Source organism: Ursus maritimus, unplaced genomic scaffold, assembly GCF_017311325.1.
Source record: "Ursus maritimus isolate PB19 unplaced genomic scaffold, ASM1731132v1 scaffold_33, whole genome shotgun sequence".
NCBI lineage: Eukaryota > Metazoa > Chordata > Mammalia > Carnivora > Ursidae > Ursus > Ursus maritimus.
In genome coordinates, this window is record NW_024425897.1 from 23676399 (window position 1) to 23699336 (window position 22938).

General features: G+C 56.1%; 3 protein-coding genes and 1 long non-coding RNA gene across 7 annotated transcripts in view; 2 read left to right on the forward strand and 2 right to left on the reverse strand.

The window, feature by feature from the left end:
* Positions 1 to 10864: 10864 nt before the first annotated feature.
* On the forward strand, positions 10865 to 14957 carry OGFOD2 (2-oxoglutarate and iron dependent oxygenase domain containing 2). 3 transcript variants are annotated; one of them, XM_008688823.2, is made up of 7 exons: positions 10865 to 11000; positions 11363 to 11419; positions 12151 to 12264; positions 12355 to 12454; positions 13894 to 14021; positions 14245 to 14502; positions 14577 to 14957. In XM_008688823.2, exons 1-7 carry the CDS (start codon positions 10869 to 10871, stop codon positions 14838 to 14840), a joined length of 1053 nt encoding a protein of 350 aa, XP_008687045.1. In that variant the 5' UTR covers positions 10865 to 10868; the 3' UTR covers positions 14841 to 14957. The 3 variants fall into 3 exon arrangements, with proteins under 3 accessions (XP_008687045.1, XP_040475932.1, XP_008687046.1); XM_008688824.2 differs by having other exon boundaries at positions 10986 to 11095; XM_040619998.1 differs by lacking the exons at positions 12151 to 12264; positions 12355 to 12454.
* Positions 10976 to 16611, reverse strand: LOC121100028. The gene is made up of 3 exons (XR_005831771.1): positions 16309 to 16611; positions 14061 to 14112; positions 10976 to 11113 (listed from the first exon to the last, which is right to left on the reverse strand). It is a non-coding gene; the product is annotated as an uncharacterized LOC121100028 (long non-coding RNA).
* ARL6IP4 (ADP ribosylation factor like GTPase 6 interacting protein 4) lies at positions 16116 to 18518 on the forward strand. Of its 2 annotated transcripts, none has more exons than XM_008688822.2 (6): positions 16116 to 16275; positions 16618 to 16791; positions 17227 to 17538; positions 17622 to 17739; positions 18093 to 18162; positions 18242 to 18518. In XM_008688822.2, exons 2-6 carry the CDS (start codon positions 16629 to 16631, stop codon positions 18296 to 18298), a joined length of 720 nt encoding a protein of 239 aa, XP_008687044.1. In that variant the 5' UTR covers positions 16116 to 16275; positions 16618 to 16628; the 3' UTR covers positions 18299 to 18518. The 2 variants fall into 2 exon arrangements, with proteins under 2 accessions (XP_008687044.1, XP_040475933.1); XM_040619999.1 differs by having other exon boundaries at positions 17251 to 17538.
* A 627-nt stretch (positions 18519 to 19145) lies between these two features.
* The window catches only part of PITPNM2 (phosphatidylinositol transfer protein membrane associated 2), a 106126-nt gene continuing 102333 nt past the window's right edge, over positions 19146 to 22938 (reverse strand). The window contains exons 25-26 of the mRNA XM_040619997.1: positions 22178 to 22225; positions 19146 to 22092 (exon numbers count right to left, since the gene is read on the reverse strand). Coding sequence (XP_040475931.1) covers positions 21769 to 22092; positions 22178 to 22225 — 372 coding nt within the window. The 3' untranslated portion in view covers positions 19146 to 21768. The remainder of the gene's footprint in view (positions 22093 to 22177; positions 22226 to 22938) is intronic.

Here is a 22938-nt window from a genome sequence, read left to right on the forward strand (position 1 = left end):
AAACTGAGGCACAGAGTGGCAAAAGCACGTGCCCCATATCACTCTGCCAACAAAGGCCCAAGCCAGGACTTGGGCCGGTATGTAAAGGATCTCATCACCTAACTCTCAAGCTCTGTACTGCATGCCTGGCACACAGCAGGTGCCTAATAAGTATAAGCAAATAGTTACATAGCACAGCCCTTCCTCTGTGTCTGGTCTTTTATGTAATTAAAAAAAACTTTTTTTTTTTCTAAATAGCGTTTTTATTTTATTTTTTAAGTAGGCTCCATGTCCAACATGGGGCTTGAACTCATGACCCTGAGATCAAGAGTCACACGCTGTACTGACTAAGCCAGCCAGGAGCCCCAGGCCCGGCCTTTTATATAGGCCACGCACTATATGTGCTTGCTGATTTAATCCTTGAAACAACTTGTGAGATTCATACTGTACCCAACCCCATTTAGCAGATGGAGAAATTGAAGCCCAGAGAAGTTACGAACTTGTGCAAGATCGCACAGCTGGTGAGGAGCAGAGCTGGGATTTGCACCCAGAGCCATGTGGCTCCAGAATCTGGGCTCTAAACTATGAAGCTAGGACAGTCGTCCATATAGCAAGTGCTGAGAGGGAGTGTTTGTCTAAGGAAAATGGAGTCTGCACCGGAGGTGGCTCGGCCAAGAGGCAGAGTGGCTGGCGTCCAGGATGAGGGTTAACAGTGACAGCGACAGCACCAATCATCCCTGACTGAGGGAAATGCGTCTGGCACTGTTCTGAGTGATTTAAATGCATGAATCTTCACAAAAAACCTGTGAGGTAGGGTCTCTTATTATCCCCATTTTATAGTCAAGAAAACTGAGGCACAGAGAGGTTAAGTGAGCTATCCCAGATCACACAGCTAGGAAGTGGCAGAGCTGGGATGTGAACCCAGGCCGTGGAGTGCAGAAGTCTGTGCTCTCAACTCCAAAGCCCTAATGCTTCAAAACAGCCTCTCCAGGGGTAGGCAAGACCCCCTAATGATGCTGGGGGGGGGGTTGTGAGATGCAGAAAGGACCCAGGGGCGTGACAGTCCCTGAGCCTGGGCCCCTCCTAGAGCCCAGCACTTCCAAGTAGACTCAAGTCAGTGCCAGGGAAGGCTCCCTTGTCAGCAGCCACACCTCCAAGGGGACCAAAGGCAGGGGAGGGAGCAGGGCTAGGGCTGGTGGGAACAAAAACCCCCTGCCCAGTCCCTTGCTCCACCCCAAGCCCCAGCTGGGCTGCCAGCAGAGGCTCCTGTCTGCTGCAATGCAGAGGCCTCGGGAAGCCAGCGAGTGGGTGAGCGTGGGTCGGAGCCCGGGGAGGGATGCTTCTGGCCCAGTGCCACACCAGGCCTCCTGGCCAAGCCACTGCTCGCTACCCAGGCCCTGCCAGCCACCTTGGCTGTTGCTCACCTCTTGGTGGGCACAAGGAGTTCCTTGGCCCTGGAAGGAAGCTGGGGTTCAGAAGTGGGACAGGAGGCAGATCTGCCAGAGCCCAGCTGAGGGACTTGGCCCACTCTTCCTGCTCCCGCTCCCAGTCACTGGGGGAGTTCCTTCCTAACACCCCTCCACTTGGGGTAATGTCAACCCCATCTGACAGCCACCAACATGGGGACCCCAGCTGTCTATCTTCACCAGAATAAGCAAAGTTTCACACTCCAGCATCACCGACTATCTGAACCACATTATATGGATGGGCAAACTGAGGCACAGAGAAGAAGCTGGGGGTGAAGCCTGTCTAGAGTCACCCAGCAAGCTGAGGACAGAGCAGTTATAGCACCATGGCCCCATACTCTCAAGTGCTGAGTCCTTGTTCTCCAGGCTCTGATGGAGCAGAATCCAGCTCGGGTCGGGTTACAGCCCTCGGTGGGGACAGGCTACACTGTTACTTTTAAAGTTACTGAGCAGGAGGGTGAAGGGGACAAGACCACCAGCCAAGACTGTGAGGAGGGGAGAATGGGGACCATCAGGCTGCTTGGAGGCACAGCCCTGCTCTCCAGCGGCCTGATCTGGAGGACGCAGCTGAGCTCAGCCAGGTGGAGCTTAAGGGCAAAGTGGGAGCACATGGGTGACAAGAGTGGCCCGAGGGACAAGGACAAGGTGGTGGCCAGAGGTCAGAGCAGGCACTACCCAGGATGTGACATGGCCCTGGAAGACAGGGACAACTCGCCTGGCCCCCAGATGCTAAGGAATGGCACAGGATTAGCAAGTGACCCCATCCCCACAGGGGGTCCTGCCAAAGGCTTTCAGTGTCAGTAGAGATGGTGGTTGGGGCACCTCCAGCTCTCAGCTGCACAGAAGGAAAGTCTGCAACACCCAGGAAATAATAAACGACAATTATTATTACAACCGTAACAGCTACTGTTTACGGCATGCTACTCACTGCCAAACAACGGGCTAAGTGCCCAGCACCTCCCATTCTAGCTCATCCTCACCACTACTGTGGGAGGTCCTCACGTAATCACCCCCACTTTACAGATGGGCAAACGGAGGCCTGGGGAAGTGAAGTGGCATGCAGAGAATAGACAAAGGCAGGACTGAAACCCAACACTTGACTCTCTGGGTGGGACGTGCCCAGGCTACTCAGGGGCCATGACAAAAGGGTCCTCAAAGACCTAGGTGGTCCAAGCAGCTTGGTCCACTCTTAACTTGGTGAACTTTTCACCCCAAATTGTCATCTCCCAGCAGTGGAAAGGCCCATTCACTGCTCAGCACACGCGGGCTAACAGAGGGTAGTATCACCAGGGGGTTTCTGGACGCAGCGCCAGGACTGGGCTGGGTCCAGTTTGTTCCATCCTGACTCTAGCCTTGCTCAGCCCACCACATCGCACGCTGGGACTGGCCCTCTCTCAGAGACTTGGGAAAGTTGTTTCAAGTAACTCGTGGCTCTAGGCAAAGGCAAACGGGAGAGCTACGGTGGCCTTCCTACAACCCTCTTCTGGTCACCTGCCACCTGCCCTCTGAAGCAGAGATGGAGGCCAGCCTATCTCCAGGGGGTGGGGCAGAGGGCAGAAGACAGTGAATGCCGTCAGACCAGCTTAAAGCTATCTTAAATGACATCAGGTGGGGGAAGGGGGCATCCTGTTTTAACACAGACCCAGAGATAAGGGAGGAGACCCTGGAAACCCACAGGCCTACTGCCAGGGTGGATGCATGTGGAACCTCGGCCCACTGACCAGCTGGGGAGACTGAGGGGGAACGTTTGCCAAGATCCGCAGGCCCAGGTCGGGTCCCCCAGGCTTCTGCCACAGCCAGGGTGCTCAGGATCCGGGGGCAGGCGCCTCTGTAGAACGTGGGGAGCCGTGGGAAGTCGCACCAGTCCGTTCCTGGGGGGAGAACAGCCATCCCAGGATCCTCCCCAAAAGGCACCCCCACCATTTTCCAAGAGGCAGCGGCGCGTGAGGAGTTAAAAAAAAAAAAAAAGCAACATTGGCCCTGCGGGCGTGGAAAGGATGCTGCTGCAGCGATGGGGGAGCTGGGACCTGCAGCTGAGGGCGCCTGGGGACAGAGGCGGGGGCGAGAAGGCTCCCAGAAGGCTGCCACCTTCAATGGTGATGCCTAGTCCACCTCCGAGGCAGGGGGACCCAGACGCCCCCAGCCTGTGTCCGGCTTGGCACCCTGGCCTGAGAACGACCTGTTCGGGGGTCCCGGGAGCCGCGCTCTTACCTGTTACCTTACCTGGCACCAGGTGAACCGTGGGGAGGGGGCGCAGAGGGCCAGGGTCGTCAGGGGCGCAGGTCAGCTCTGTGCTCGCCCCAGGCCCAATCTGAGCCGACGGAAATGGCCTGACCTGGTGGGGGCGCCAGCTCTTTAATGGGTCTTTTCCTCTGGAGGGACAACCTGCCGGCCCATGAGGATGGAGGTTATGATCTTTCTTTCTTTCTTTTCCTTCCTTCCTTCCTTCCTTCCTTCCTTCCTTCCTTCCTTCCTTCCTTCCTCCTTCATTTCCTCCCTTCCTCCTTCCTTCCTTTCTCCCTCTTTGTCGTTCTGTCTCTTTCTTCCAACAAACATTTGTGCAGCACCTACTATGTGCCGTGTGCCATTCTAAGCTGTTGAGATGCAACAATGAAGAAACGGAATCCCTGCCCTGCTGGAGGGAGTTAGGCGATATGATAAATAAATCAATTACAATTGTTGGGATGGAATACATTTTAGAGAGACAAATCTAGCAGGATGGTAGGGATTGGGAGAGGGGGGGAAACAGCAACACACACCGAGTGATTGCTAGGTGCTGGGTAGGAATATGGCTGAGTGTGAAAAAAGGAAAACACCCATCCTTTGCAGAGTAGGGGAGACAGGAAATCAATAGGTAAATACATAAGATAATTTCATTTAGTGGTAAGTGCCATAAAGGAATAAAACTGGGTGTGGCCATGGAAAGTGATGCTTGGCTACTCTGGGAAGGGCTCTCTGGGAAAGGTGCAAGGTGAGCAGGCTTCTAGGCAAAGGGTGTGGCCTGAACCAAGAGCCTGGAAAGTATAGGTCAAGGCCCAGAGGGGGTGGCAAGTGGGGTAACACATCCCCTCACCTCTCCATCCTTCAGTCAAAGGCTTAAAGCACTCTGAATTTAAAACAGCCTCTGCCACTCACATGGGACAGCCTCCTTCAAGGAGAATGTGGCAAAGTTCAGATTTTTAAAAGCATATATATATATATATATGTATATAGATATATATATATATATATATATATATATATAATTTTATTTTTTTGCCAGTAGGAATTTTTTCTATAGATAAGACTGGTAGAGGGGAGCAAAGATCCCAGTCTGCTACTGTAGTAGCAAAAGTCTGAAAATGTCCAACATACCCTTCCATGGGGAACTGGCCAAATCATTACAGAGTGGGGCTCAACAGAACACCCTGTGGCAGGGGAAAAAAACAATGTATGTATGCACGTGTCTGTATACAGAAGTTATATAAAGGTATGGAATGACCTCCTAAATGGATTGAGTAAAAACAAGGGACAGAATAAAGTTGGAGTATGTTAATGTTTGTGCAAAAACAAAAGCAAAAATATGATTGTATGTGAGGAAAGTATCGTGGATGGGCTATCCAAAAGTCAGAGTGACTCAGAGCTGGGTCCAGATCCAGGCTCTGTCATTTTTGCTGTGTGGAAACAGCCGACGCAGGATAGAAGGAGAGAAACAATGTCGGAGGACTGACACTGCCCGACTTCAAGACTTACTATAAAGCTACAGTAATCAAGACAGTGTGGTTTTCATGAAAGAATAGGCGCATGGATCAATGGAACAGTACAGAGTGTCCAGAAATAGGCCCCTATAAATATAGCCAACTGATCTTTGACAAAGGAGCAAAGGCAGTACAACAGAACGATCTTTTCAACAAATGATGTTGGAACAACTGGACATCTACATGAAAAAAAAAAAAAGCTTAGACTTGGACCTTACACCTTTAACAAAAATTAACTCAAAATGGACCACAGACTTAATGTTAAATGCAAAACTATAAAACTCTTAGAAGATAGGAAAAAATCTGGATTTTTCTTGGCTCTGAAGATGATTTTTGGGGTGCAACATCAAAGGCACGATTCATGAAAGAATTGATGAGCTAAACTTCCTGACAATTAGAAACTTCTGCTCTGCAAAGATACAGTCAAGAGAATGAGAAGACAAACCACAGACTGCGAGAAAATATTTGCAAAAAATTTATCTGATGAAGGTCTGTTATCCAAAATATATAAAAAACACTTAAAACGCGACAATAAAAAAACCTAAACCACCCAATTTTAAAAAGAGGCCAAAGACCTGAACAGACACCTCACCAGATAAGGTATACAGATGACGAATAAACATATGAAATGACGCTCAACGTCATGTCATTAGGAAATTGCAAATTAAAACAACGTGATACCGGGGCGCCTGGGTGGCACAGCGGTTAAGCGTCTGCCTTCGGCTCAGGGCGTGATCCCGGCGTTGTGGGATCGAGCCCCACATCAGGCTCCTCTGCTATGAGCCTGCTTCTTCCTCTCCCACTCCCCCTGCTTGTGTTCCCTCTCTCGCTGGCTGTCTCTATCTCTGTCAAATAAATAAATAAAATCTTAAAAAAAACAACAACAACGTGATACCATTACCTACCTAATAGAATTGCTAAAATCCAAAACACCGACAACACCAAATGCTGGTGAAGATGTGGAGCAACGGGAACTCTCATTCACTGCTGGTAGAGATGCAAGTAGTACAGTTACTTTTGAAGGGTTTGGTGGTTTCTTATGAAACTAAACATATTCTTACATGATTCAGCAATCACACCCCTAGGTATTTACCCAAGTGAGTAATTGATGTCCACATAAAAGCCTGCAAGTGGATGTTTATAGCAGCTTTATTTATAATTGCCAAAACTTGGAAGCAAGCAAGATGTCCTTCAGTAGGGGGATGGATGGATCAACTGTGGTCCATCCAGACAACATAGTATTATTCAGTTATCAAGCCACTAAAAGACATGGAAGAAACATAAACGCCTGTTACTGAGTAAAGAAGCCAGTCCAAAAAGGCTATATGATGATACCAATTATATGACATCTGGAAAAGACAAAACCATGAAAGCAGTAAAAAGATCAGTGGTTGCCAGGGGTTGGGAGGTGGAGGGATGAATAGGCAGGGCGCAGAGAATTTTGAGGGCAGTGAAACTATTCTGTTTGAGAGCATGACGGTAGGTATGTGTCATTCTACATTGTCAAAAACCACAGAATGTACAACTCCAAGAGTGAACCCTAGTGTAAACCATGGACTCTGGGTAATAATGTTGTGTCCATGTGAAGGATTGGATGGTAACAAATGTACCACTTTGGTGAGGGATGTTGATAGTGGGGGGAGGGGAATGGGGCATATGGTCAATCTCTGTACTTTCCACTCAATTTTGCTGTGAACTTAAAACTATTCTAAACAGTAAAGTCTCAGGGTGCCTGGGTGGCTGAGTCAGTTAAGCGTCTGCCATCAGTTCAGGTCATGATCCCAGGGTCCTGGGATTGAGCCCCACATTGGACTCCTTGCTCAGTGGGGAACCCTGCTTCTCCCTCTGCCTGCTGCTCCCCGTGCCTGTGCTCATTCCATCTCCCTATCAAATAAATAAAATCTTAAAAAAAAGTAAAGTCTATTTTAAAAATGGTTAAGGTGGTAAGTTTTATGTATATTTTACTGCAACAGATAAATCACGGTGTTCCTAGCAACTTCATTCATGACATCTCCAAACTGGAAACAATACAAGTGTCCTTCAGCTGCACAGTGGCTCAGTGGAGGGAGTGGCCACCCAGTGGAGTACCAGGCAGCCACGAAAAAGCATGAGCTGCCACTACCCACAACAGCCGTGAATCTCACCAACAGAATGCTGAAAGCAGCAGTATACAAAACAGCTCGTAGTATATGATTTTATTTGTATCAAAATCAACAACAGGCAAGACTAATCTTGGCTCTTAGAAGTCAGGGTAGGTGATCAGCCTTGGGAGGTGGGTAGTGGCCAGCGGAGCAGGGAAACGGTGGGGGCTGGAATGTTCTGTTTGGGGATCTGGATGCTGGTTACATGGGTGTGTCTAGTTTGTAAAGATTCACCGACTGTGCACCTGAGATGTGCCCTTTTTTACAGTGTGCTCTATAGAGATTCAAAAGAATGTGTACAGATACATATATAGAAATATACAAATGTGCAACATGCTTATATAAAGGTACATGTACGGACATACACACTACCCCACACAAATACACTGCAATCAGACAGAAAGATGGGTGCTGTAATTCTGGTCCTGCCACTTACTAGGTTTATGACCCGAGACAAGCCCCTGTACTTCACCGAGCCTCATCTGTAAAGTAGGTTTACTAATACTGTACGCAGGGGAGCTGCCTGGCTGGCTCGGTTGGTGGAGCATGCGACTCTTGGGTCTCGAGGTTGTGAGTGTGAGCCCCACACTGCGTGTAGAGATTACAAAAAAAAAAAAAAAAAAAACAAAAAAAAAAAAACCAAAACCACACACACACACACACACCAAAACCACACCTAGTGCTGGTGAGGGCACATCGATCCAGTACTTACTATTAATATTCTTGCTGCTGTTCCGTTTGGTGATCGAGCCCAGGCTGTGGTGGGGTAGGGGTGGAGACACTGCTTCCAAGGAGAAGGGGGACCACCGGGACAGCCGGTCTAAACTGATAAGCAGAACGTGCTCACCTTGCAAACTGCCGCAAAGGGAGAAATCTAACCGTGTGCACCGGGGGGAGGATGCACGTGCCAGGCCTGCCCCAGGCTTCTCGGGGAGGAAGACAGTTAGGAGGTAAGGCACACAGAACTGGGGAAATGGATCCTTTCCTGGGAGAGCAGGGCCCTTCACTATCGCTGAGCAATCAAGACACCCATGAAAGTTTAAACACCTTCTCACACCACACAGCTCTGGGCTGGGGAGCTGGGTCCTTGAGGGGGAAGAGGCCCCTGAGGGTTATTCTCCCCCTTGGGGACGCCTGGTACCTTCAGGAGGCTTGGGCTGGGTCCCAGGATCCCTGTGGCCCAGTAACCTAGATTTATTGCCTGAAGAGGGGAAGGGGAACCAACGGATGGAACAGACTCCAGTTCCATTCCAGATTCTACTACTTGTAAGCTATGTGACCTTGGGTGGGCCATTCAATCCCTCTGACCTTCATTTTCCACCTCTGTAAAATGGGGATAATTCCTACCTCATGTGGTTTGTTGTAAGGATTAGGCAGCTTCCCTTCACATGTAGAGTAAAATCCGAAATGTTAACAGTGGTCTCCTAAGCCCAGTGATTGGGCCTGAATACCACCCTGGGACTTGCCCTCTTGTATGCCTTGCTGTTCTTCAAGCACTGCAAGCTCATTCTGCTGCAGGGGCTTTGCACTTTTAATTCCCCTGCCTAGAACCCTTTCCGGCCAGATCTTGCTGCAGCGGTTGGAGCTCGACTGAAATGTCACTCTTTGGGAGCCTTTCTCTGGCCATCCAGTCTAAAGCGGCCACTTCCAGGCACTCACCATCCCATCACCTAACTTGTCTTCCCAGCACTTACGAATGAATGAAAATAACTTGATCATGTATTTGTTTCCTTCCTCACTCTTGTCTCTCCACCTTGGCTGAGCTTCAGAAGGGCAGGGAGCTTATCTGTCACTCAAAACACACTTCCACACACTCAATGCAAACCTCCCACACTCAGGATGGTCTTGGTCCCCCTGGCCAGCCACTGTGAAAAACAATCAGGCTATTGGTGTAGGTTTTGCCCTGAGAGCAGAAGCCTTCTCCCAGCCCCTCAAGGTGCTGGCAGGAGCCCCGGACCCCCAGACACGCTGGTGGAGACAGCTGAAGAGGACGGCCTCTCATGATGGCACAGGATGTGAAGCTCTCCCATCTGCCTCTGGGGCCCTGGGGCTTTGGTAGGAGCAAGAGGCAGGCCTCGGGGCCCAATTGCCACAGAGCTGGGAGGAACCAGGGACTGTGTTGGATGTGTGAGCGTGGGTGATAGGTGCACGAGGGTGTGCATGAGTGTGTTGGGTGTGTGAATGAGCGTGCGGCTGTGTCTGTATGTGAAGTGTTGTGTATGAGTGGGTGTGAGTCAATGGTATCAGCACACTTGTGATGGTGTGTGAATGTGCGTGAGCACGTAAGGGTGTGTTTGAATGTGTATGTGTCTCACTGCGCGTGTGAATGTAAACCTGTGCATCCACCCGGGGCGGGGGGAAAGCATTGAGAATATAAAGGCGAACAAACACAGAAAATCCGAAATCCCTCATAATCCAACCACTCAGAAAACCCCTGTTGTGGTGAACCCGGGGGCAGGTCGCTGTCCCTCTCTGAGCCTCCGTTTCCCCATCTGTAACGTGGGTGACGTAATAGTACCTCGCTCAAAGGTTTGCTGTATGGAGGAACGGGGTGTATCCGGGCTAAGAGCTGGAGTCTTGAGGCCCCAGTCTTCCTCCCCACCCCCATCTTCGCACCACGCTGAGCCAGGGACGGAACTCTAGGGCAAGGAATGCGACTTCATCCCCTGCTCCGAGCCTCAGTTCTCCCATCTTAGCAACAGAGTTGCCGTCCAAGGTCCTCCCGGGGCTTTGCAGACCTGGGCCTGCGGGGTGCATGGCGGACCAAGGTGGGGGTCTCCGAGGCAAGGGACGTAGGAGCTACGACGGGTCTCCCTGCGGTAGGGGGTGCACGCTCTAAAAGAAACATACTCATCTCACACTGCGGATGTGCAGAACTTGGACCGCGCCGTGCGGGGTGTGGCCGCCAACAGATCACACCCCGTCCCCCGCCCACACCCGAATCCTTCAGCCCAGCCACCGGAAATCAGCCGGACGGAGCGTTCCCGCGTGGACACTGCCCGGGGCACTCGGCGGCGAATACCCAGACCGCGGCGGAGGCTCGAGGACTGCCGGACGGGGACCCGGGAAGAATGCTAAACCCATGCTCAGAAACACAGAACTGGCCAGTTGATAGTTGGGAGATCGGACCCCAGAGCTCCTCTGTCCTCCTGGCGTTGGCTGCCTCTTCAAAAGCTCCGAGCAGAAAAGGGAGGCGGTGTTTAAGCAAAAGGCCTTAGGGGTTATAAGTCCCAACTTGTCTCCGGCTTGTGAAGCTGTGACTCAGTCTGCCTATCTGTAAAGTGGGGCGATTAGTCCCCGTCTCGTGGATGGGGAGGCTGTGAGGCGGAACGAAAAGACCACGCGCTCTCAGCCTAGGCCGTCCGCCCCACCCCAGCCCGGGAGCATCTTTGTCCACTGCAGACCGTTTTCTGGACCGGAGTCTGCGTTTTCTTCTGCACTTGGGAACTTAGAACGGACCCTTGCCGCTGGTTCCATACCGGCCCCTGGGGGCGCGCCGGAAGTGCTCCTACGGAAGCCTGCGAGGCGGCGCGGGCCTCTTCACCATGGCGACTGCTGGGGCCCCGCGGCGCTTCTGCCGCTGCGCCTGCTTCTGCTCGGAGAACTTGTACGTGGCGCGCTACGGCATCCACTTGCGCTTCCGGGGCGAGCAGCAGCTGCGCCGGGACTACGGGCCGGTGAGTGGCCTCCCTGGCTCTGCGGAGAAATGGGCGGGCAGGCCGTTCGCTTGGCCTCGGTGCTCCGATCTGACAGCAAGAAGGACGATTTCTGGGTGCCTCGGTTTTGTCACCTTAAATGGGGATAGTAGCATCTCCTTAGTGAGAGCGTCGTAAGGGATGAATGAATAAACGTAAATGTAAAGTGCTGCCTGGTTCGGGGACGCTCGCAGCGCGGTTACTAACAGCAGCTGGTTAGCGTGCTTATCGAATTTCATCCTCACAATGACCCCGTCAGGTCGGGGCTCTGTCTCCATCTCAACGAGGGGAAACTGAGGCCCAGAGCTGTTAAGTGACTTGCTCACTGGACTTTCTGCTCTCAGATCCTGCGCAGCCGAGGGTGTGTCAGCCCCAAGGACTTCCAGCAGCTGTTAGGAGAGGTAACACTCCCCACCCTCCACTGCCCCCTCCACACCCGCCTAGCCCTTCGTCTTTAGATTGGTGCCAGCAGTTTGAGGAGTCCCCCCAGCCTTAGGCCTCCCCTTTCCCTCTTCCTGTGCCCCCCCCCCGGCCAACTGTAGCACCTGGGGCCTGGCACCAAAAAAGAGAAAGTGGAAAACACCAAGTTGTCTGCCTCACTCCCTCTTGAGACACTTCCCAAGGTTTCACAGCAGGTGGAGTTGAGATCCCACCCAGGGCGGACAGGCTCTGGCCTCTATCTCTTCACCCACCCCCCTCTGGCTGGTGCCAGGGCTGCTGGCATCTTCTATCTCCCTCCTCACCTGGGGGTGAGGAAGGGGAAACTTCCTAGGTGAGCCCTCTGCAGCTTCTGGAACACAAGACTTGGCTGGGATTCCATTTTTGTTCCTCAGTGGCCCGGCTGGTTGAGCATGTCGAGGGGTTCCCATCCCAGCCAGGCTGTGAATGGTGCAACCCAGAGTGGGACGGGCCCCTTCCAGAAGGAGAGGCCTTCAGCTAATAGCTTGGCACCTGCAGTTTATCCTGATAGAATCAGATGTGTAGGGAGACTTGGCTTTCAACCCAGGCCCTGCTCTGGCCTTCCTGAGCCTGTTTCCTCCTCTGTGCCATGATCTGGGGGCTGTGGGAAGCCCCGTCTTGGTAACCAGGCCCTGTGCCACCCAGCTCGGTAACCAGGCCCTGTGCCACCCAGCTCGAGCAGGAGGTGGAGCGACGGCGGCGGCTGGGGCAGGAGTCGGCTGCCAGGAAAGCCCTCATTTCGAGCTCCTACCACCCAGCGCGGCCTGACGTCTACAACACGCTGCAGGTACCCGGCAGGGGCAGGTTACTGGAAGGAGGTGGAGGCATTCAGGCCTGGGGGCTCTCTGCCCCACAGCTGGTGTGTTCTGCCCCCCAGGATGAGGCTCTGGCCCCCGAGTTTCTGGCCGCAGCTGAGTACAGCACATCGCCGGGTGCAGACCTTGAAGGCCTTCTCCAGCGGCTGGAGACGGTGTCTGGTGAGGTCTTGGCCCCATCACCTAGTAGGACTAGGACTAGAGGGTGGAAGACTGGGGTCCCTTCACCATGTCTGCCTCCAAAATCCAAACCAGCAGGAGCCAGAAGGGCTGGTGGGACTGATCTGCCAGGAGCAGGGCATCTGTATTCACTTATTCACTTGCCCAGCACACACTCACTCAACCCCTGTGTCAGGTGTGAGCCAGCTGGCACACTCAAATGGGGGAGACTGAAGAACTTAACAAAGGGACAACTAAGACAGGTGAGCGTGACGGTGAAGGACCCACCCCAAACCCCCCAGCCCAGGGCTAACAGCAGGGTGGGGAGCAGAGAGTTCCTATCCCTTGACCTGAAGAAGTGGGCAAGAGTGTAGTTTCTTGAACCTGCCACGACCTGGAGTTGTGGGAGAGGGGCTGAGCCACAAAGCCACACCAAGCTCAGAAGTGCCCCATCGCTCCTGCCTTTGGATCTCCTGCTGGGATCTCCCAGTGGCTAAACCCACAAGAAGTACCAGCCCTTCCAAATTCCTTAAGCCCCTTGCCTCAGTGTCATCATCTGTGAAATGGGAGCACTAGTAATACCCATCTCCTAAAGTGTGATGAAGTGAGGTAACGTGCCGAGCGGCCTGGGTACACAGTGCTCAGGAAAGGTCTCCTTGTCTCACGGTTACGTACTCCTAGGTCTAGGGGTACCAAGGGGAGACAGGTGTACGGTGTTGCCCCCTTTATGGAGCCGGTGCTCTCTTGTGAGGCACAGGGTGGAATGTGGATGAAACCGTCCCTCCTAGCCTGGAGAGACCCTTCTTTGTTGCCGCCCACTCCCCAGCAGTGGAGACTGTGTGAAGGTTGTCTGGGTGGGGCTGGGCTGTGAGTTGGCTGAACATGTGGGGGCTGCACGAACCCTGCACCCCAGGGCGTTGGTGCATCTGCCAAGAAGTGTCTGTGTGTCCGTTCTGGCCTGGCTTCTCCCTAACAGGGCCCGGCAAGAAGGAGCAGCCCCCCCCAGCCTTCCCGGGTGGGGAACAGAGGCTCCAAGAGGCACTTCAGTTGGGGTGCAAATGTTGGTGGCTCATGGGGGGCCATGCAGAAAAGCCCGAGGCTGGCTCTCTGATCCCCGCATGGTTCCCTCACTGGCCTGTTGGGTGCCTTCCCATCTCTGGGCCTCATCAGAACTCACATCTGAGTCTAGACCTGTGGGCACCTGTAGAAGCAGGATGAGAGGCTCCAGGGACAAATGAGGGGGCCCAGGAAAGGCTTCCCTGCTGCCCACACAGTATGTCCTTAGTGGTCACAGCAGCCCTGAGGTGAGTACCCGTGCTACCCCTACTGTACAGGTGAGGGAACTGAGGCCGAGGGAAGTGACAAGGCATGCCCAGGCTCACACTCACAAGGAGGCAGACCCCCACTGGAGCTCCCAGCCAACACTGTCCCTCCCTTTGCAGGGGAAAAGCGTATCTACCGGCTGCCAGTGTTCACAGTGCCGTTTTGCCAGGCCTTGCTGGAGGAGCTGGAGCACTTCGAGCAGTCAGACATGCCCAAGGGAAGACCCAACACCATGAACAATTATGGGGTGGGTGAGGCAGGGCCATCGGGGTCTGGGGGTACGTACTGTGGTGCTGGAGAAGAACTGTTGGGTCCTGTTGGGGTCTTAGTCTTCCCGTCTGTAAAATGAGGTCATGGTAGGATTATTATGAAGCTGGTATCTGCAAATAACACTTGGTAAGAGACTCCCTCAGGTACCCAGGGTGAGGCCCTGTTAGTTTCCCTGCTGACCCCCGGGGTCCCCCTCCCAGGTGCTGCTGCACGAGCTAGGCCTGGATGAGCCGCTGGTGACACCCCTGCGGGAGCGCTTCCTGCAGCCACTGATGGCCCTGCTGTACCCAGACTGTGGTGGGGGCTGGCTTGACAGCCACCGTGCCTTCGTGGTCAAATACGCGCCGGACCAGGACCGTGAGCTAGGCTGCCACTATGATAACGCTGAGCTTACCCTCAACGTGGCCCTTGGCAAGGCCTTCACGGGGGGCGCCCTGTACTTTGGGGGCCTCTTCCAGGTGAGTGTGTGTGACCCACGTTGCAGGGCCTGGGGCAGCCAGGGGTGCCCAGGCCTGAGCCTCCCTTTCTGCAGGCACCTTCAGCCCTGGCCAGGCCCCTGGAGGTGCAGCACGTGGTGGGCCAGGGCATCCTGCACCGGGGCGGCCAGCTGCACGGGGCCCGGCCCCTGGACACGGGTGAGCGCTGGAACCTGGTCGTCTGGCTCCGGGCCTCCGCTGTGCGCAACCGCCTGTGCCCCATGTGCTGCCGCAAACCCGACCTGGTGGACGACGAGGGCTTCGGCGACGGCTTCACCCGCGAGGAGCCCTCCACGGTGGATGTGTGCGCACTGACTTGAGCCAGGCTGGGCCCGTCGGGGGGGGGGGTAGCATGGCAGGCGAGGGCTCTGCCTCCTTGGGGTGGGTGGGACAGGAATAAACTCCCTGCAGCCCGCAGGCACTTCTTGGTTCAGAAGGACACACAAGCTTCTGCGTCATTCTTTCAGCAGACAGGCTGGCTTGGGTCAGGTTTGTTAGAGCCAGAGCCTGAGACGGGGATTCTGGGGCAATACCTTCAGGGGAAGGGTGTGAGGGAAGCACAGGGCGGGAAGGAGCTGGGCCAAGGTGTGGTTTCAAAGAGCCTCCAGCCTCAACCCAATCCCGAGGAGCCGTCTGGAGCGTGAATCTAGCCCTCTGCCCCCTACGTCAATTGGCTACAGGGTGTGGCTGGGTTGGGTGGGGAGGTGGCAGTAACTGCCCAGACATCCAGCTCCAGGGCAGGGTGGCTCCCAGTGGCCAAGGGAACCTTCCAGAGAAGAGTACCGGTGTGAATTAGCAGCGGACACCACAGCTGGGGTGGAGCCCGTCTGTCTATAAAGGGGATTCAGGTGAGCCACCAACAGCAACTTCTAGTGGGGTTAAGAGCAGGGACTCTGGAGCCAGACTCTGGGTTCAAATTCTGATTCTGCCGCTTCCAGTGGTGGGACTGTGGGGCAGCCACGTGACCTCTTTATGCCTTGGTTTCCTCCCCTGGAAAGAACCTATCTCCTAAAGCTGTTTTGAGAATCAAATTAGTTAACGTTCGTAAAGTGCTTTACAGCAGCCCTCTGTGTTTGCTGTCATTATTACTGAAAAACTGGCAAGTGGGCAGCCCCAAATTGGGTGAGGAGTGCAGCTGTGTCGGGTTTGGGTTGTACATTTGCAAACCAGGGGTTTCCGTATTGAAATCTTGAGTTCTGGCTTCCCTGGGGGCGGGGGGGAATCTGGAACACCAGGCCCGGTTCCACACTGGAGAGATCAGCAGCAGAGCCTCGGCTGCCCACTCCGGGCACAGGCCTGCGGGGCACTCCCTCACAGGGGTCCCGCCCTGGCCCTATCACTAGGTGGGGACGCGGAGATGACCAGGGGTCTCACAGGCTGCTGGGGTCGGCAGGCAACTCAGGGAGGAATGGCGGTCGGAGACGAAGGCAGGGCCGCGGCAGAGGCCGGGGAGCATGAATTGCCTCGCACCCCCCAGCTTCCCTCTTTGGGAGATCGCCGAGCCAGTCTCCGTTTCTTGGGCTGCCCTGGAAACGGAACCCGGGGCTTCAGAACTAAAGGCAGCAGCGCCTCGCTTCCCAGCCGGACAACCTACCGGAGCACTGCCCCGGCCGGAAGTCTCCTCGCTGCCGCTTCCTCACGCGAAGGCGTGGTGCGGTCCGACGGTCCCGACAGATGGGCGGTTGAGGAGGGGACGGAGCAGCTGCGGGGACCTTCCCTAGGGCGGCGAGGCCGCGGAGGGCACGGGGGTGGAGGGTAGGAGCGCGCGGGGAGGGATTCGGGACCCACCTGGTAACTGAGGACCGCGGCACCGCCCAAGGCGCCGGAGCGCCCAGGCGTGGAGCGGCCGTGCGCAGGCGTGGAACGGCTGGGCGGGGGCGGGCCCTTAAAGGGGCCGAGGCTCCGGGAGTCGGCGCAGGGTCTGGGGTCCCCGGGGTCGGGGAGGATCGTGCGGTGGCCGCAGATTCCCTCATCCCTGCCCCCGGTGGTGATGGGCACTGGGACCCTGAGAGCCAGGCCCCGAGAAGAGCCGCCCTCGGAGCCCAGTCTGGGGTCGGCTCTGTGAGCCCCAGTTTGAGCGTGTCTCCCCGTCTCCAGCCTGTGGCGCTATGGCTCACGTCAGCTCTCGCAAGCGCTCCAAGAGCCGAAGCCGGTCCCGGGGCCGAGGGTCGGAAAAGAGAAGGAAGAAGAGCAGTAAGGACGCTCCGAGGAGCTGCTCGGCTTCTAGATCCCAAGACCACAAGACCGGCAACACCTCCTCCGGGGCGGAGGGTGAGGATCGGAGGGAATGGGAAAGGGGTGTGGGAACTTTACCGAGGAAGCTGCAGGCAGCTGGGCGGGCTTCCCGGGGTGGCTGTGGGGAAAATCACAGTGAGCAATAGAAGAGTGCAGAGCGCAGGACCTGGATGTCTGGATTGAAAGACACTCAGATTCCAGAGGCTGGGCCAGCGCATTGTGTATGAATTGAAGGGAGCACGTAACGATGCTTTCTGTGCAGCTGGAGCTGAGATCTGGGGGCTGGCTGCCCTGCTCCTGGTCAGATAGTGACTGGGTGAGGCCCGGAAAGTGCCTTTACAGACTGCTGATCCCCGGTCTGGAAGGCTCTGCCTGGAGGGTCTCACCCCTCCCCCTCCATAGTCTCTCTAAGCCTGCCACAGGCCAGAGCAAGGGGATAAAGGTATACTTCTTCCCCTCCTGGCCTTCCAGCCTCACCTTCTCCCTGCATCACAGAGAGAAGCAAGCACAAGGCCCGGAGGAGACCACGATCCAGCTCCTCCTCCTCTTCTTCCAGTTCTTCTAGCTCTTCTTCCTCTTCGTCCTCCTCCTCTTCCTCCAGTGGTGGCCGGAAGAAGCGGGGGAAGCACAAGGACAAGAAGAGGAAGAAGAAGAAGAAGAAAAGGAAGAAGAAACTGAAGAAGAAAACTAAGGAGAAGGCAAAGCTGCAGCAGGGTGAGGCTCTGCCGGGACCCTCGCTGGACCAGTGGCACAGATCGGCTGAGGAGGAAGAGGATGGCCCAGGTACTCTGCCGCCCGGCAGGCAGGAGGGGAAGGGTCCCCTCCTCGAGACCCAAACGCCAACTCCCTGCCATCTCCCCTTGCAGTCCTGACGGATGAACAGAAGTCCCGCATCCAGGCCATGAAGCCCATGACCAAGGAGGAGTGGGATGCTCGGCAGAGCATCATCCGCAAGGTGGTGGACCCAGAGACAGGACGCACCAGGTGGGGGGTCTTGGCAAAGCTCAGCCCCACATGCTCTATACGCTCAGGAGGAGGGCTGATGCCTGAGACCAGAGAAAAGTCGTGACTCATTTATGGGACCTGTTAGGCTCTTCTTTATTGCCCAGAGCAAGCAGTCACAGGGGTGGAAGGGCCTTGAGCAGTGTCTTCAAAGAGACAATTGGCTGGTCTGGAGGCAGAGCCTACCCAGCTGCCTTTATCACTGTCCCAAGGGTGGGAGAGAGGGAGGAGTGGGGGCGCCTAGGTTCTGCCTGCTCAAGGGAGTGGGGACCTGAGGCCTTGCATCTCTTTGCTTGGGCATTAGAGGTTCAGCCTCCTCTCCCCTCCTCCCCCAGGCTCATTAAGGGAGATGGCGAGGTCTTAGAGGAAATCGTGACGAAGGAACGGCACAGAGAGATCAACAAGGTTGGTGTCACCCCTTTCCCCGGGGTCCACGCCCAGCTCTGTTTCTGATGTGTCCCCTTCTGTGCACTTTCTTCTCTAGCAAGCCACCCGAGGGGATGGCCTGGCCTTCCAGATGCGAGCCGGGCTGCTACCCTGAGGGCGCTGCTGGCTAAGTGTTGGTGGCATGGCCTGGAGGCTGGCTTCGGGGTGGGCAGCAGGAAGCCCAGTGGGTGTTTGCCTTTCCTCCTGTGGACTGGCCTTTGGCCCAGCCTCCTCTCAGATGCAGGGGGTGGAGGACAGGGTCACTGGCCTCATCGGCTCCCCCATCTCCTGAAAGAGCATAACTTCCCTAATATTAAATGTTCCCTGGTTGGAAACTTTGTTATGTTGTTTTTTTGTGCTGAAGGGAGAGAGGGTTGCTGCCCAGCTTCCAGAGGTAAAACAAGGGCTCCAGGAGTTTTGGGGGAAAGGCGGGGTGTACCCTGGTGGTTGTGAGCACAGGCCACACTGGCCACCTTTGCCTTGCTCATCCCCAGATCAGCCCGCCCAGACCAGACCCTGACCCTCACCCCCAGCTGCATCCCAAACCCAGACTGGGCTCTTAAGCCTGATCCCCTCACACTTGGGGGGAGACTGCTGTCTGTGCCCTTTATCCTGCAGATGACAGCTGTTCAGAGTGCTGGTGCTGGGGCAGGTGGCCGGGGTGGGAGGCCTGCTTCAGATTACTAGCTGTGCTCTCGGTAAAGCAGAGAGGCTTTCAACATCCACCTCACTGGGTTGCTGTGAGGATGAACGGAGTTCGTGTCTGGGAAGGGGCTGGAAGGAGGCCCAGGGCAGGGTAAGGCTTGTATATCTGTATTATGGCGAGTGTAGTGGGCATTGTTTATTGGGAAAGACAGCCTCTCACCGCCACAGCTTTAGCTCCAGGACAGGCTGTGCCCGTCCTAGGCCCCCATCCCCAGCTGGTGTTCTGTGGTTGCTGGTGCAGTAAAGAGACCCAGAAGGAAGCCTTCCTGCTTCTTTAATTGGTGTAACAGACAATGACACTGTATACAGAGCACACTCAGGCCCGAAGGTGCAGGGGTAGCAAGGGCGGATGGGGTGAGTCAGGACACTGCTCACACATGGCCCAGACAGAGAGACAGGAGGGGGCCGAGACGTGAAGACTGCGACGAGACGTGAAGACTGCGACGGGGTGGGTGGGTGGGCAGCTCAGACCGAGCTGGGAAAGTTGGGGGTGGGGTCTCTGCTGAATCCCTCTTTAGAAATCAAAGAGAAGGCAGGTGGTTGGATATGGGGTGGTAGGCTGAGGCTCAGTCTTGGGGTTGGGGTTGGGAGTGGGACTAAGGCTTCTACTCTAACAGGCCTGGGGTGGGGGTGGCAGTCAGCAAGGCCTGCCTCACCCTTTGGTTACGACTGGTCAGGCCTGAGCCCTGCAGCTCAGCACCCAACGCTGTAAACATTTTTGGTATTTTTAAAGGACTCTGCCCTCCCTCTCTTAGTTTCTGAAAAACTGGTGCTTCCTTAAGAAGAGAATGTGCCAAAAGGAATCTTAAGGGAGGCAGGAAGCAGACCTGGATATAGAAGAGAGACGTCAACGGGGAGGGTGGGCTGCCCATCTCACCATCTATGGCTAAGGGCCGCTGGGAGAGGCCCAGGGGACTATTGCTGTGGTCCTTGGCATGGCTGGCAGCTGGGCAGGTGGGCGGGGAGTGCGGAGCTTGGGGGAGCCGCCCGCTGGGAGAGGCCGAGCCCACTGCCCACACGGCCTCCCCGGGCCAGGAGGCCTCCCAGCCTTTATTGCAGGCGGGCCCGAGACTCTTCAGGTGCTTCTCCGGATGGCTGGTCGCCGAGGCGGTAGGCGAGATGGGGTGACGTGGGACCGACAGAGGAGGAGGCACTGGCCACAGGGGCCCCTCGCCGGGCCGAGCGGTTTCCCGCTGGGGAGCGGAGGGGGATCAGGTATTGCACTTCCATTGCAACACTTATATTAAAACTTGGTCCATAAAATAATCGTTGCTTTATACATAACGCCTGAAACAAAAACAAAAAGCTACATCTTAAATATGAACAAACCCTGAAGGTCCTATCCCTCCAGAAATTTTTCTCTGCACAAAATAAATAGCTTTCATTCTGTATAGACCCACTTTGCAGAACATTTACACGACCCTTTGGCTGTACATATCTACACACGGGAGAATGTTAACATCAATCTGTGTGCCTCCCCATCCCAGCCCATGAGGCCCTGAGGCCCGTATCCAGGTTGGCAGCAGCTTCTCAGAGTCGGAACCTGGCCAGGCAGCTCCCCCGCCTTTCGGAGAAGGTGGAGGAGCAGCAGAAGGGCCACCCGGAGCCGAGCGCCACAGCTGAGATCGTGGTTGGTTCTGGGGAGGGAGGGTTGATGTCGGACCCAGCGTGCAGGACAGCGTGGTCCTTACCAGGTGGGGAATGGCGTCGTGGCTGCCTGCCCTTAAGCTAACGAAGCAAGTTGTGGCTTCTTAGATTTGGCATCAAAACGGAATTGGCATTAAAAAAACCTAAGTGTGTGCCCCACTCACCCCAGAGTAGAAATTCAGTGGAATTAATGGGGGTCAGGTGAGGCAGGGACCCCATGCCCCTCTGCGTGGGCAGGGGGGCAGGGCCCCGGGACCCAGAACCAGGCTGGACTCCGTCACAGTGCTGGGTGTTTTCATGTGGAGGGGCTGCGCTTGGTACTGAAAGAGTTAAGAAAAGGAAGCAGCCAAGGATTGCTCATTTAAAAAAACCTCATAGAAATCAGATTGGAGAAGTAGAAAGGTGTAGAAACGCAGGAGAGCCGAGGCACGTGGCCTTGACTGATGGCAGGCGAGGAGTGGAAGAAGAGGGTGGGCCCGGGCAGGCCCAGGAGCCCGAGGCGTGGCTCCTCGGGAGCCGGCTCTGGGCCTCACCAGCCTCGCCGCCGAACTGGGTTCCAGGTGGGGCAAGTGGACAGGTAGGCAGGGGTCCGGGGCTGTCACAGCGCTGGCGGGCCAGGCGGAGCTGCAGAAATTAAGATATGGCCTTTCTCTCCTTGCACGAGGGTTTGCCGCCCTGGAGCCTTCTGTGTGGCAATAGGTCCCAGATCAGCGAATGTTGGCTTTTCATGCATGTCTGTAGCCACAGGAGATGGTAATGGATCTCCGCTCTCAAAAATCAGTGCAAAACCAGTGAGGTTGAACAGTTGAGTAACTCGAGTTAACAAGAAGCAGGCTGTCCCCCGTTGGAGCTGCTACCAAGTGGAAGGGGACCTGGGGGTCAGGGTGAGCTAGTGGATGGGAGGTGGCGGGCTGGGCCCGGGCCCAGGCCTGGCATCGGGATGTTGGGAGGTCAATGCAGGGCAAATGTCTAGGAGTGCCTTCTGGGCCAGTCCACGTGGGGAGTTCTGGTCCCTCTGTCATCCTGGGACAGGTCTTCCTGCAAGCTGGAACCCCTCAGACCCTAGGACACGAGGCAGGGCTGGGAGGGCTGTGTGGCACGGCCTATGTCCTCCGCCAGGCCCTGGGACAAGCTTGTCTCCAGCCGACATCGTGTGCCCAGGCCAGGCCTCCTGGCGGGGCTGGCCGCCCTGGCCTAGCACCATGGAGTCCACAGCGCCCCACTCACGGTGTCCTACTTGGGGCCCGTGGCTGCCCCTGGCTCAGGCCGGCCGGCCATGGTGCGGCCCCAGCAGCCTGCTGCTACGCTCATGCTGCGTTGTCCCCGCTGTTCGCCATCCACCTGGCTCTGTGTCCGATCATGCCGGTGGCCGGGCCCGCTGGGCTGGGCGGAGATGGTGCGGAGCAGGTGGTTCCGGGAGCGCAGGAAGTCGCCCTGGCCCGGCAGGCCGAAGCTGCCTTTTCGCAGCGCCATGCGGGTGGCCGCGTTGCGGGCCGGCCGCGCCCGGTGGTTGTACTTGAGCTGGGCCAGGTGAGCCGCGTAGCCGTCCGTGATGAACTGCAGGGGAGGGCAGGGAGGGGAGGGCTGTCATGGGCCGGCTCTCGGGCCCGCCCGCCCGCCCCGCTGCGACTCTCCTGCTCACCTGGCACTGCTGCTGCAGCTTCTTGGTGGGCCGGCCCACGATGTAGATCTGCATGGGGGACAGGCTGATGGAGCTGTAGACCGCCACGTCCTTGGTGGAGCCATAGGCCGCGTGCACGCGCAGGTGCAGCTGTGGGTGAGACTGGCGTGGGCACGGGCACGGTCCTCCCGCCCCCGCCCCTCCCCTGATCCCTCGCACCTGGGACCCACCTCGGAGATGAGCAGCTTCAGGAAGTTGGCCTTGTGCCGCAGTGGGTCGTGCACCAGGCCATCGCAGAAGGACACCACGCCGTGGGGGAAGTTGTGCTGGGCCAGCCACGCCACCACCCGCTGCTTCTGCATGTCAGGCCGGCCCGTCACATAGATGATGAGGTAGCCCAGGTCCTGCCAGTGCCTGGGTGTGGGGAGGGGAGGCCTGGGTGTCCCACGGTTGCCCCAGCCTCCCTCCTGGACCACCCCGTCTCCTTGCCCAGCCACTTTCTCCTTGGGCCGGTGGAGAGTGTGTCTGTGATCGGGCTCAGTAGAAATAGCAGCAACTGTGAGGACAGTCAGCCAGCCCGCCTGGTCCCCAAGGGTGCCTTCCGCGGCAGGTGTAACTGGTTTTGCTGCGAGCCCCACTGCTCACGTGAGGAACTGAGGCGTCCACATCAAGATGTCATGCTGCTAGTTAGTGGCAGTGCTGACTCGGTGAGCCCCTGCCAAGTGTCCCAAAGCCCTCCCCAGCTTGGCCTCCAGGAGCTTCCTGCCCCTGAGCCTGCCCAC

Coding starts and splice junctions, on each gene's coding strand:
- OGFOD2 (XM_008688823.2), top strand. CDS start 10,869: ATGGCGACTGCTGGGGCCCCGCGGCGCTTCTGCCGCTGCGCCTGCTTC. Junction 12,265..12,354: donor ACGTCTACAACACGCTGCAG/GTACCCGGCAGG, acceptor TCTGCCCCCCAG/GATGAGGCTCTGGCCCCCGA. Junction 14,503..14,576: donor ACTTTGGGGGCCTCTTCCAG/GTGAGTGTGTGT, acceptor CCCTTTCTGCAG/GCACCTTCAGCCCTGGCCAG.
- ARL6IP4 (XM_008688822.2), top strand. CDS start 16,629: ATGGCTCACGTCAGCTCTCGCAAGCGCTCCAAGAGCCGAAGCCGGTCC. Junction 16,792..17,226: donor CACCTCCTCCGGGGCGGAGG/GTGAGGATCGGA, acceptor CTGGCCTTCCAG/CCTCACCTTCTCCCTGCATC. Junction 18,163..18,241: donor GGCACAGAGAGATCAACAAG/GTTGGTGTCACC, acceptor TTTCTTCTCTAG/CAAGCCACCCGAGGGGATGG.